Source organism: Elgaria multicarinata, chromosome 8 (genome assembly GCF_023053635.1).
Source record: "Elgaria multicarinata webbii isolate HBS135686 ecotype San Diego chromosome 8, rElgMul1.1.pri, whole genome shotgun sequence".
In the NCBI taxonomy this organism is placed as follows: domain Eukaryota; kingdom Metazoa; phylum Chordata; class Lepidosauria; order Squamata; family Anguidae; genus Elgaria; species Elgaria multicarinata.
This window is the reverse complement of record NC_086178.1, coordinates 98,412,211-98,424,633: the sequence shown is the minus strand read 5'-3', so window position 1 is coordinate 98,424,633 and position 12,423 is coordinate 98,412,211. Positions and strand designations below refer to the sequence as shown.

General features: G+C 43.4%; 1 protein-coding gene across 1 annotated transcript in view; it reads right to left on the bottom strand.

The window, feature by feature from the left end:
• FAM13C (family with sequence similarity 13 member C) overlaps positions 1–2,281 on the bottom strand; it is an 80,892-nt gene extending 78,611 nt beyond the window's left edge. The window contains exon 1 of the mRNA XM_063133093.1: positions 2,091–2,281. Coding sequence (XP_062989163.1) covers positions 2,091–2,152 — 62 coding nt within the window. The 5' untranslated portion in view covers positions 2,153–2,281. The remainder of the gene's footprint in view (positions 1–2,090) is intronic.
• Positions 2,282–12,423: the final 10,142 nt, after the last annotated feature.

Sequence of the window (12,423 nt, the reverse complement as noted above, 5' to 3'; positions counted from 1 at the left end):
AAGTTGTCTAATATTTTAAAAAGGCATCTACAGTAGTGCTGCCTTGCTTTTTGGAGGTACCAGAATTTGTTCTTGTTTTGATCTCTGGGAAATTGGAAAGGACTTTAGGAGCATGGCACAGCAGAAAGTCTAGTGGTAAAGAAGCAATATTTGGATTTGAGGGTCAGGGCTTGGGCTCACTTCTGGCCTAGAGAGTTTCCCTCTAGCCCAACACTCTGTTCTAAACAATGGCTACTGAGGTTGGGTGACCATATGGAAAGGAGGACAGGGCTCCTGTATCTTTAACAGCTGTAAAGAGAAGGGAATTTCAGCAGGTGTCATTTGTAGGCATGCAGCACCTGGTGAAATTCCCTCTTCATCACAACAGTTAAAGCTGCAGGAGTCCTGCCCTCTTTTGCACCCCTCAGGCCAAACTAGAAGTGAACAGGTTCTCTGTTTCAAGTTAAAAGCCACCACAGGAAGACGACTCATATTGAGGCCACAGCACTGGGGGAAAGAGGTTTAAATCCTTCCTTTCCACATCATTTTACTAATTCATAACCACACCCACCCATACACTGTACAACCATACAGATAACATGTGTACCTGTATGTTGTTGTCTGTCAAGACAAACAGCAGCTTGGTGGGGGAGATTTAAATGAGGAAAACGATACAGGGTGAAGAGATTATTCCCCCTCCATTGCAGCCTAAATAGGATTTGTATCCCACACACACCCCAAACAGAGGAGGGCCTGTTCACAGTCCTTCTGCATCAATTCTAATTTGGCCCTTAGCCAAATTCCTCTGAAAAGCTTGCAGACAAGACATGGAGCAGACAGCATCTCCCTTGTCCCAAGGATTTCGTATTCAGAGGCATATGGCCTCATAACACTTTTAGCTATTATGGCTGATCGAAGAGGTGTGTATGGGCGTAGCTTGGGTGGGGCAGGTACGAGGAGCTTTGAGAGGGGCAGAATCGAAGGGCAACAGCGTGGGAGCAACTTGGTGAGTGGGGTTTGTAGTACTCTACTTTTCAGAGTCACCTGTTATGAATCCTAAGCAAGCACTGCTATCCTTAATGTAAAAACACATGTAATTTCTTGTGCAGCCACTTAGTGAACAGACCATTCTCCAAACAACCTTTTGGGACTGTTGTTTTATTATTCCCTTCATGTCAGCAACAGAAGACGTACTTCACACACAAACAAACCCACAAATTGCCTCCTTTCTGCTGACCTTGGTGAACCCTCATATTTTGTAGCTCCAAAAATACAACAGAATGGCGGGGGGGGGGGGGGGAGGGGAGATGATGCTAAAATAGACCACAATATTTGAGGCATGGCATAGTACGTGCTCTGGAGAGCCAAAAATGCAACTAATAACCTCAGATGAGAAAATTGCACCTTGAAAGAAAGCAGCACCAATTTGCTTTTAAAAAATAAAATAAAATCCGATGCCATTTTCTTAAAAAATTGAAGAAGGTATTTTAGTATGGATAAATTTCAAGAAGAAGAAAAACAGAACTCGCTAAATCTCTAAGAATTCAGAGAGATTTTTTTTAATTTTATTTTTTACTAAGAATATACGCTATGGGTGGCGTTTTTTCCCCCTCCCTCTCGCTGTAACTATGGCTCATGTGCTCTTAAAAGCCTCAAGGACTTGCTCATTACGAGGCTCTGCGTTTTAACGCGGAGTTTTCTCGCGAGGTGTGCCCTAAACACCAACTCTGCCAACCACACCGACGCGGAACCGTGTGAACTAAAAGGGAGCAGGAAGAACCCCGCAATCCGGAACAGTGCAGAGACCCGGTTCCCCAACGCGCTTCAGCTGCTCAGCGGATAACTACTCCCTGAACGTAAGAGGTTTGCTCGCATTGTGTGGCAATTGGGCAGGCTTGTAATTTAATAACGGTTGCAGAAAGATGCACCTTTTCTTGTATTATTATTATTTTCAAAAAAGAAGAGGTACAATGAATGGGCTCTTTTAAAAAAAAGGAAACAAAACAACAACTGGGGTTCTCAATGTCTCTGCTCCGCCGGCGAAGCATAGCATTGCAATCCATAATGGAGTATAGTAGCGGGTGAGTGATGGAAAGCAGGCAAGCACTTACTCTGGCAAAGCAGGGCTGCTGAAGGAATGGTTCTGGATGCTGAAGCAGAAGCAAGAAAACATCGGAGACCAGGATCAGAAAAGCTGGCGGTCGTCGGGGTCTCCCTGAATGGTTTTCAGCAGTCGCAACACAGAAAGAGACATGGCATGGAAAAAGGCAAGCGATTGCTGGTGTGTATGAGTGTGTGTGTGTGTGTGTGCGTGCTAGCTCTACATACACAAGACTGTATCCTGGCCTCTTCTGCACATGCTCACAATCAAAGGACCCCCTGGGATTTAGCCACACTCGAAACCACAACGCCCATCAGGCATTGCTGCTGTGCTGAATGAACTGAGAGAAAACAGGGCGGCCAGCCACGCGATCGCCACACGCGCCTCTAGGCGCAGCCCCTCAGCAGCATCGGGGCGCTTGGGGTGTAGCAGTTCCCCATTGCTCCGAGGCATTGGTACTGGGAAGGCGCTCGTTTGTTCACCCGCCGGTTCCTGTTAGGTGCCAGGATGGGCTATTTTCCTGCCGATGAGTCATCTTCGGAGATTCCCTTCGCAGGTTCTGCTTTTAGCACGAGGCCTCCCAGGAGAGGCTACGATGGCGAGGAAGGGGGGGGACCCCCGGGACCCATCCCCGCGCCGCTTTGGGGATTAGAGGAAAGCGAGGAAAAGAAACGGCCAGCTAATCGTTGATAGGCATGCAAGACGTGAAGTTGTTTCTGGTTCCCCCCCCCCGCGCCCCCAAGGGGTAAGAAAATAAGGCAGAGGCTGATTCTCGACACCCATGATTTTTAGCAATGTCATTTTGCAAAAATCGAGTGCTTAAGAAACAGATTATATTACTGCATTTAGCATAGCGTTCGTTAGGGAAAGTGTTACTCTGTGCACCTGCAGAGAATAATTTGCTTATGAATGGCACTAGGCCCCAGCAATGAAACACGGGAATTTGAAGCGTAGGTATTGAAAAGAAGCGAGTTCTGCATCTAATCCCATGGAAACGCGCGAATCTTGCGCTCCTTTGGAGTGTTTCAGGCCCACTCCTGATGGCTATAGTAATGGTATCCCTCTTTGTAAGAGGAAAAGCTCAGGGGATGGAGGGGGTAAAGGCTCTTTGAAGCACCCCATGTAAAGGCATCCTAAGATTTTTAATGTTTTCAATGTGTTATTAAGTTTTTATTTTATCGTGGCTTTTTTGTTTTGAACTTTTTCTAAATCACCTTAGATGATGATGATGATGATGATTGCTAATTATTAAATATGAGTTGCATATAGCTGAAACTCTCAGGGCAGAATACATAATAAAAGCAATGATAAAGCACATGGAGGGAGCATGGCCCCTAGACATAGGATATGTCAAATTCCATGTTCTGAGGTTTGAGATAGCACTCCGACCCCAGAGTGGGGAATCGGAGCTCCAACTCCCTTCACAGCCAACTCGGAAGGAACTGCTTTCAGAGATCGGGAACTCAACCTTGGAGGAGAAGAGAAAGGGGTGTTTTGAGGGAGGAGAGGAGAGAGACTTATTCTCCTATTCTGAGACCTCTCCAGCCACCTTCCCTCTGAAGCACTCCAGCCAGACGTGCAAAAAAACCCATCTAGCAAAAAAAATGCAGGGCATGAGGAGGGGGAGATGAAGATCACCTCTACTCCTCCTCCTGCCCTGCATTGGATGATCATACTGGATCACTGAAGCCAGACTGTCACTATCCAGATAAGATCATAGCTGGTATGCCAACCTAAGTTGAACTTGGCCATTTCTATTAGATCCTCTATGATTACTTGTCTTTTTAATAGCTAACTGTACGCTCAGTCTTTTTGTATGTAACTTTTGTTGGAATGGGCTATTGACTGCAATAAATTATTGTTGTTGTTGTTGATAAAAGGCTCCAAGCCACCGAAGACACTTGTTCCTCTAGTGACAAAGTTGGATCTACAAACACCTGCAAGCTAAGAACTGGTGGGCAACTTGTGGTCCTCCAGATAGTTTTGCCTACAGCTCCTATCAGCCATAGCCAGTATAGCCAATGGGAAAGGATCATGGGAGTTATAGGTCAAAATGTCTGTAGGGCCACAAATCCCACCCCCAGCAAGAGTGCAGTCCTTTCCAAAAGAGGTTGAACACTGCTGTCCCAGACGGTCACAGAGCCCATCAGCCGTTCCTCTGTCTTGTCTGGATTGAGGTTCAGTTTATTGGCCCTCATCCAACCCATTACCATGGCCAGGCACTGGTTAAGCACTTTCACTGTCTCACCTGGATCTAATGAGAGAGCTGTGCATTCTAAATCTCTGAATGCCCTCACTCAGCAGTTTTATGTAGATGTTAAATAGCATGGGGGACATGATGGAACCTTGCAGGACCCCAAAGCATAAATTCCATAGAGCCAAGAAGTCCATGAGCACCAACTTCTGGAAAGGGTCATCCAAGTAGGAGCAGAACCATGGCAAAGCCTCCGCGATTTGCTCCTTCAACATAAAAGGAGCAGCCTCTGAATTCTCTTAAATAAATGCTTCCTGGGACAGACTTCTCACAAGAGCAGCATAACTGGGATGAGGGGGATGTGATTGTATGAGACCACAACTTATGCTGGGCTTTAAAAAAAAATGCATGATGCAATTGTCAATATAATTGGTTCCAGCAATAGACCAGCATTCAATTTAAAAACGAAACGTTCCTTGAGTTTTTTTCCCCTAGGGAAAAGGACCCATGATTTCAACGAGTTCAGTGATCTAGTATTATTCTCAGAGCTGTTTGGAGATTTTAACCATCTTTTTGTTTCCCAAGAGAGCCGTTGCCTCTGCTTACTCGCCTGTTCCTTCTCCCTCTGGAGAGGGAAGGGAAAATTCCCACAGAGGGAGGGGCAAGTGACTGATCAAAGCTGGTTGCCATGGTCAGCTTTAGGGGTGCGGGAGCTGGGTGTTTGCCCTGGGCACCAAGCCAAAGGGGAGTCAAGCTAAGCTCGCTGGCAGCTCAGCGTTTGATAATTGTACTGACACCAGTGGGCTACGGCAAAACCAAAAAAAGCAGTACATACCTAACATTTTCTTTCAAAGCTCTAGTCCGGGTACTAACTATGAAGAAGCATGCTTCTTTTCCCATGCCCACTTTGGTCGCATGTGTTCTACAGAAAGGTCAACAGCACCCAGCTTTATTTGGCTACGCTTTGCCATTTTACACAAGACAGATTGCTCAGCAACGGAACTGAACTGGGGTTGGCTCAGAAGGTGCTCCTCGCTCAGGGTGCTATTAATCCTAGGGCTGCCCTTGCTGGTTGCTCCTTTGAACAGACATTTGCTTGCCTGCTTTGGGTGGGGTTGGGAGAAGGCAGGGAGGAGGAGTTGCATGCAGCCACTGCCACAGGCAACAGCAGCATAGCATGAAGGAGGGGGTGCCGACTCACCTAAAGGGTCCGAAACCTCCCAAGGCCCCCGCCCTGGTGTAAAGGGAGGGATAATTACTGCATCAAAAAGAGATGTGGGTATTTACAAAATTACACATTGTTTGTAACTCTAAAACTCTATTTTAAGTCATGCCTTTTCTTCGTTAATATAGCGTAGGTTGCTCGATTAACTACTTTTCTTACATGATCATAAGAACATAAGAGCTGTGCTGGATCAGACCAAGGGTCCATCTAGTCCAGTACTCTGTTCACACAGTGGCCAATCAGCTGTCAACCAGGGACCAACAAAGCAGGATATGGTGCAACAGCACCCTCCTACCCATGTTCCCCAACTGGAAATTGCACTTAGCCATCAGGACTAGTAGGCATTCTTCTCCAGGAATTTTTCTAATCCCCTTTGGAAGCCATCCAAACAGCTGTCCATCACTACATCTTCTGGTAGTGAATTCCATAGTTTAACTGTGCACTTTGTGAAGAAGTACTTCCTTTTATCTGTCCTGAATCTCCTACCAGTCAGCTTCATGGGATGACCCCGGGTTCTAGTATTTTGAGAGAGGGAGAAAAATGTCTCCCTATCCACCTTCTCCACATCAAACATAATTTTGTACACCTCTGTCACGTTTCCACTAAGCCTCCTTTTTTCAAAGCTGAACAATCCCAGCTGTTGTAACCTTTCCTCATAGGGGAGATGCTCCAGTCCCCTGATCATTTTAGTTGCCTATTTCTGCACTTTTTCCAGCTCTACAATATCTTTTTTTCTAGGTGTTGTGACCAGAACTGCACACAGTATTCTAAATGTGGTTGCACCGTAGATTTGTATAAAGGCAGTATGATACTGGCAATTTTGTTCTCAGTTCCTTTTTCTAATAATGCCCAACAGAGAATTTGCTTTCTTTACAGTGGCTGCACACTGGGTTGACATTTTCATCAAGCTGTCTACCACAACCCCAAGGTCTCTTTCTTGGTCGGTCACCACCAGCTCAGATTGCATCAGATTATACTTGGAGTTGGGGGGTTTTGTCCCAACGTACATCACTTTACTCTTGCTTACATTGAACCACATCTGCCATTTGGATGTCCACTCTCCCAGCTTGGAGAGATCCTTTTGGAGCTCCTCACAATCCCTTTTTGTTTTAACCATCTTAAATAATTTGGTGTCATCGGCAAACTTGGTCACTTCACTGCTCACTCCTAATTCCAAATCATTTACGAACAAGTTGAAAAGAATTGGTCCCAATACAGATCCCTCTGGGACCCCACTATTTACTTCCCTCCACTAGGAGAATCATGTGGCAAATTGATTTGAGAAAATTGCTATCCCTTTCTTTACCCATGAAATGAGGCAAGTTTCTCAAATGATAATCTTACCTACTGATATTTCCTCACTAGTTTCCTCTTCACTGGTTTTTATGGATTTCCTTGTTTCTGAAATTATTTATGTGATTTGTACCATGCCTTTCTGGCAAGAAAAACAGCACACAAGGCAGCCAACTTCCACATTTATTTGATCCTATTATGTAGAGGATCTCTAGTGCGAGCTTTCCACTAGTAGCAAGCCAAAAGAGGGACACACATTTCTGCATACACTCCCCCAAATAGGACTCCTCTTTATGACGATGAGCTGATGTTCCCTTTCTTGCCATGCTGCACTTGAACCACCAGAATGCAGAAACAATGCATTTGCCTCAACAACAGGGACATTTCTTCCCTCTCGCCAAACCAGTTTAAATGGAGGTCAAAAGACTGACTTTGTTTGCCCTCAGTGCTGTCATCAGTTAAATTTGGTTGCGTGGCACTGTGATGTCATCACATTGCTTATATGATTCCTGATTGGTTGGGGTCAAAGCGCAGGCAAGCAAATGGCATCAATGATGGCAACTGGGGTAGAGGACAAAGGAAGAAGCTGCAAATTGCTAAATTAAATTGTTTCTGATCTCTCCCACCACCACCCGGGAGATTTAATGTCCCCAAAAGACTCCCTTGGCTTTGCCTCAACAATTTTCAAGGATGAAAATCCTATTTAGTTCTCTTTTACACACCATGTTTGTGCTACGTCCGCCACGTACACATCTAAGGGACATTTGTCAAGCAAGTGGAGTCTTCAATCTTAGCAACCAAATGATGACATTTGTAATCTGGGGAGATAAATATTTGCTCAGCTTGTTCAAAGGGAGCACAACTAATACTAAAGAAGTCCACATTCCTTAGTGCACAGGAAGAGTGAATATGTATCTCTCCTTGGTGGCTTGTGATATTTGCTATAAGTCCTGCAAAGTATGATCAGTATTGATTGGAGGACCTTTATTTGTCTTTTATTTTCCACAGAGCTTAAATTGTTTCTGCTGATGAACTGCCTCTATTGCTCCAGTGATAATTAATTAGGATATATGTATTCCATTCTCCAATATATAAAAAGCTTATTTTTGAGAAATCAGGGTGGGGGTTGTTTGTTTATTTGTTAAATTCAAGATTGACACACACACTGCCATTAACAGAACAGACACCTCTACCGGAATTAATACCATACCTAAACCCTCTATTTACCAGACAGTTGATATGGTTACTCACATATTCATATCGCCCTACAACATAGGTTTTCAAACTATGAGATGATGGCCACTTGGCTAGAATAGCTTACTGCAGCCTTCCCCAGTAGAGCCCTAATGGACAGTTGTTATGCCCATTAGTCATTCAACTCACAATAACCCTACCATGCATGCATACACACAGTCATACAGGAAATTCCCCATAAAAGGTGGAAGGGGAATCCTTAAATACACCCCAACCTTTCAAGGCTCCTTGCACTAAAATAGATAGTGTGCACAAACACTACAGTACATACCTTAATTTTCTCAATGAAGTGTTGTCCATCCACGCTATCAAAATGAAGCATTTTTGTGGTTTGTGCCAATTTTGAGCACAAAACAACACACGCACCCCACAAACCTGTTTTTCATTCATAATTCACTAAACCCTGCTCATAACATCCTCAAAATGTTAAGGTTAATTACCAAGTACACCCTATGATGTACGCAATTAATGTAGATTCCCCTGAAAACTAAAATATAAAGAGTCCTCTTGTACAAAAACAAAAAAACCCATACCTATCTATCTGAAATTTGGTAGGATTAATCCCCTGAAAAAGGGCAACTATGTTTGCAAATTTCATCCAACTGCCAAAGAAATAAAAAGGATATAGGTGCCCATATTTAAAAATTTCAAGCTTTAAAGTTGGATCTACATACTGTTTTTTATGGTTTTGATGGTTTTTAAATTTTGTATACTTTTAATGTTTACCATTTTTAATTGTTGTAAACCGCCCAGAGAGCTTCGGCTGTGGGGCGGTATATAAATGTAATAAAATAAATAAATAAAGGCACCTATACCTCATTGTCTGACTATTGGCAGACTTCATCCACACCAAAGGAGCTACTATGCCTGTGTACTTCATCCAATTCTACCAATATGTTTTTTTAAAAAAGAAAAGAAAAAAGACATAGGCCTCATCTATACCAAGGAGGTTACTGCACTAGGAAAGCAGTATGTAAAAGGCAGGAGCCACACCAAGCAGGATGTAGCGGTATGAAAGCGATACATAGTATGTGTCAATGGTTGTCAATACACTTCAATACCAGTATACAGCAGTAGCGTCCCTCTTACATACCACTTTCATGGTGGAATATTCTGCTTGGTGTAGGTGAGGCCATAGTTATTTGTTCAATGGTGACATACAAAAGGGAACTCACTCACCGAAGTGGGTTTTGAAACAAATGTTTCGTTGTGTCCACATATCGCCATTTTGAGGGGGAGATTAAAAATTACCTTGTTTGAAGAATTTTATGTTAATTATGCTGTCTTGGATGTCAGATTTCTAGCTCATCTAGGAACAATTTACATTTCATGGGCTGCGTTTTTGAGCTTGGGGTGTACATGGTTCTATTTTCAGACGTATGTATATATGTCTGAAATGTTAATATTATACAAAACACTTTAATTACACAGCCTGCCTCTCTGTCCCATTTCTGAATGTGCTGCTCAGTTTTGCTGCCAGTGTTAGCGTTTTACCACCCATTTCTTAGAATGAGGACACGCTGTATCTGAAGACACTTGACCATTTTGCTGTTCAGGAAAAAAGCTTTGAAAATGTGCCCAATTTAATGTTTTACAATGGTGTGTATACGCATGTAAGGAGGAGGAAATTCTATTTCAACCAAAGGCAGATTCTCAGCAGGACATGAGTTAGGGGCGTATATAAAGAAGAATCTGGAACAACCAGAACAAAAGGCAACTCAAAAATAACCTAACCCTTAATTTTTCTCTGCTTGTACACAACTTTTTGGGCCACTTCAGTATTAAAATAGTTGAGGGTAGCTTTGTGTGTACAGTGTAGTCCTCCTGCCCCAAAGATGGCTGGATCAGTACTTATTGACATATCCATAAACAGGTATAGATGGATTAGGCTGCAATCCTATACACATTTACAAAAATGTTGCAGAAAAGGAAGAGGAAAACAGAAAAATATACACCACTGGCTATGGAAGTTAAAGAACTATGGTAACAGGAAAATGTTACATTTATTCCGTTAGTCACATCAGTCATCAGCATCACATCATTTTTTAAAATATTTTACAGAAAACCTTCAGAAATGAGGCCTACCAAAATACATGCACGCCAACATCAAGAAAGCAGTCATACTTAAAACCTGTTCAATAGTCAGGAAATTTCTGAATCAGTAAAAGACAGCATGACTTGGCAAAGCCCATCATGTTCATCTAGAAAAACCACCACGAGCAATAAAAGAGAGATAAATAATGATGGTGATAATGGCAACCCTGTTAATTTTTTAAAGGATTTTTAAGAAGGATGAAAAATTATCAGCCATTGTTACAAAATATACGTCATGCCAATTATATCAAACAAATGGGAGAGGAAGGTCTATGGGTCAAAATGCATTATTTAATAGGAATATCACCTCCAAATCATCCCCCCCAACTCACACACAGAAAACTACAGCCTTCCCCCCACCACACTGCAAACTTGCACATGCATTCATTCATAGTCAAACAACCAGTCAAACAATTCAGACATCAATACACTCACACACTGCCAGCACATGCACACATACACACACTCATGATCACCTACTCCAAAACACATACACACACACATTCATTCACTTAAACACCCAATTCACCCATACACTCTCTCACACATACCTCAGTCTTTCCTCCTACTTGCTGCTGCTTCTCCTTCTTGCTTCTTCCGGGCCTTCCACTTGGCCAGCACGGTCGCACCAGCCCAGGAGAAGGCTAGAACAGTGTTGGGGAGGAGCTGGAGGACACGTTCCCAGAAGTCCGGGAACATATCCTCTGGGCCTTTTCCCCAGTACATTGGGGCCCAGTGCTGGTTGCCCCAGAGATCCCCGTTTTTCCGGAGGGCTCCCGGGTTTTCGGATCATCTGGTCACCCTATCTTTGCTGGCCACAGGCACTCCATCCTCCCCTTCTGGATTTGGGACTGAAAACCCAGGAAAAGTGTGGGTGCATGGAGGGTAAGTTCTAAGCAAGCACAATTTGTGATATTGCACCCCATCATGACTGATCACAGGGCATATCAGATAAGGCATCAGCCTTAGCTTCCAGTTTCTTGGCTTGTCTTCTGGCTTTTTAAACTGGCAGGTTTTTTGATAATTGAATACCTATTGAATACAGAAATAAGTAATAAGTACCTAGGCTTTTCTAACCTTTATAGTGACTCATAGGGAGGAAAATGACAACACTCACTTTTTGTGTTCAGTTTCTAGCCCTCTTGACTGCAGAGGTAAATGACCAGGGAGTGAGATCTAACCCTGGGAGCAAGAGTGGAGAAGGAGGCCCAGGAGAGGGTAAACACTGGAAATACTACTCACTGCCTTTACCCATTCACATGATCTGCAAATAATTTATGACAACACCTGCCCACAAAGGAATAAAGTTTTCCCCAATTTTAAAATTTGGCTGTTTTATCTACGATATTCAATAAAATGGGGCCTAATTTGGATCCTAGACATAGGGCTCATCTATACCAAGCAGGATATTCTACTATGAAAGTGGAATATAAAAGGCAGGAGCCACACTGCTGCTTTATAGCAGTATTGAAGTGCACTGACAACTGTTGGGGCCCATGACACATACCATATACTGCTTTCATACCACTTTCATAGTGTTATATCCTGCTTGGTGTAGATGTGTCAATGGGCCCCAACAGTTGTCAGTGCACTTCAATACCACTATAAAGCAGTAGTGTGGCTCCTGCCTTTTATATACCGCTTTCATAGTGGAATATCCTGCTTGGTGTAGATGTGTCAATGGGCCCCAACAGTTGTCAGTGCACTTCAATACCACTACAAAGCAGTAGTGTGGCTCCTGCCTTTTATATACCGCTTTCATAGTGGAATATCCTGCTTGGTGTAGATGAGCCCCTAGTTGTGATATCAGATATGACACAACAGAAAATATTCTTTATAAAAGCAAGAATTGAAGCCAGTCTTGAGGGAACAGACTTCATATCTGTGTGTGCCAAGAAGCTAGAGAGTTTATCTACAGCCACCAAAATGTAGTAGAAATGGATGACTCAAAAGAAATGACTCACAGTTGTGACTAAAGTTGTCTTGTCAGTACCTTTTTTTTTAATACCTAAGCTTTGAACTGAGTGCCTGTTAGACACAAATGCCTGTTCAAATCTTTTTATACTTCAAATTGTGTAGGATTAGCAAGCAGAATACATTTGACCAGGGACTGGCAACAAGGGTAGGCATGGTTGAGGGCCCACAGAGCAGCAGGGCCCCACTGACAAGAGCTATTGGACTTGCCCTTCCTTGTCACAACAGCAAACTGCTTATTCCATGCTTCTCACTCTGTTCTGATGGTGGTAGCGAGGAGGAGGAAAAGGTTCTGAGGGCCTACTTGCT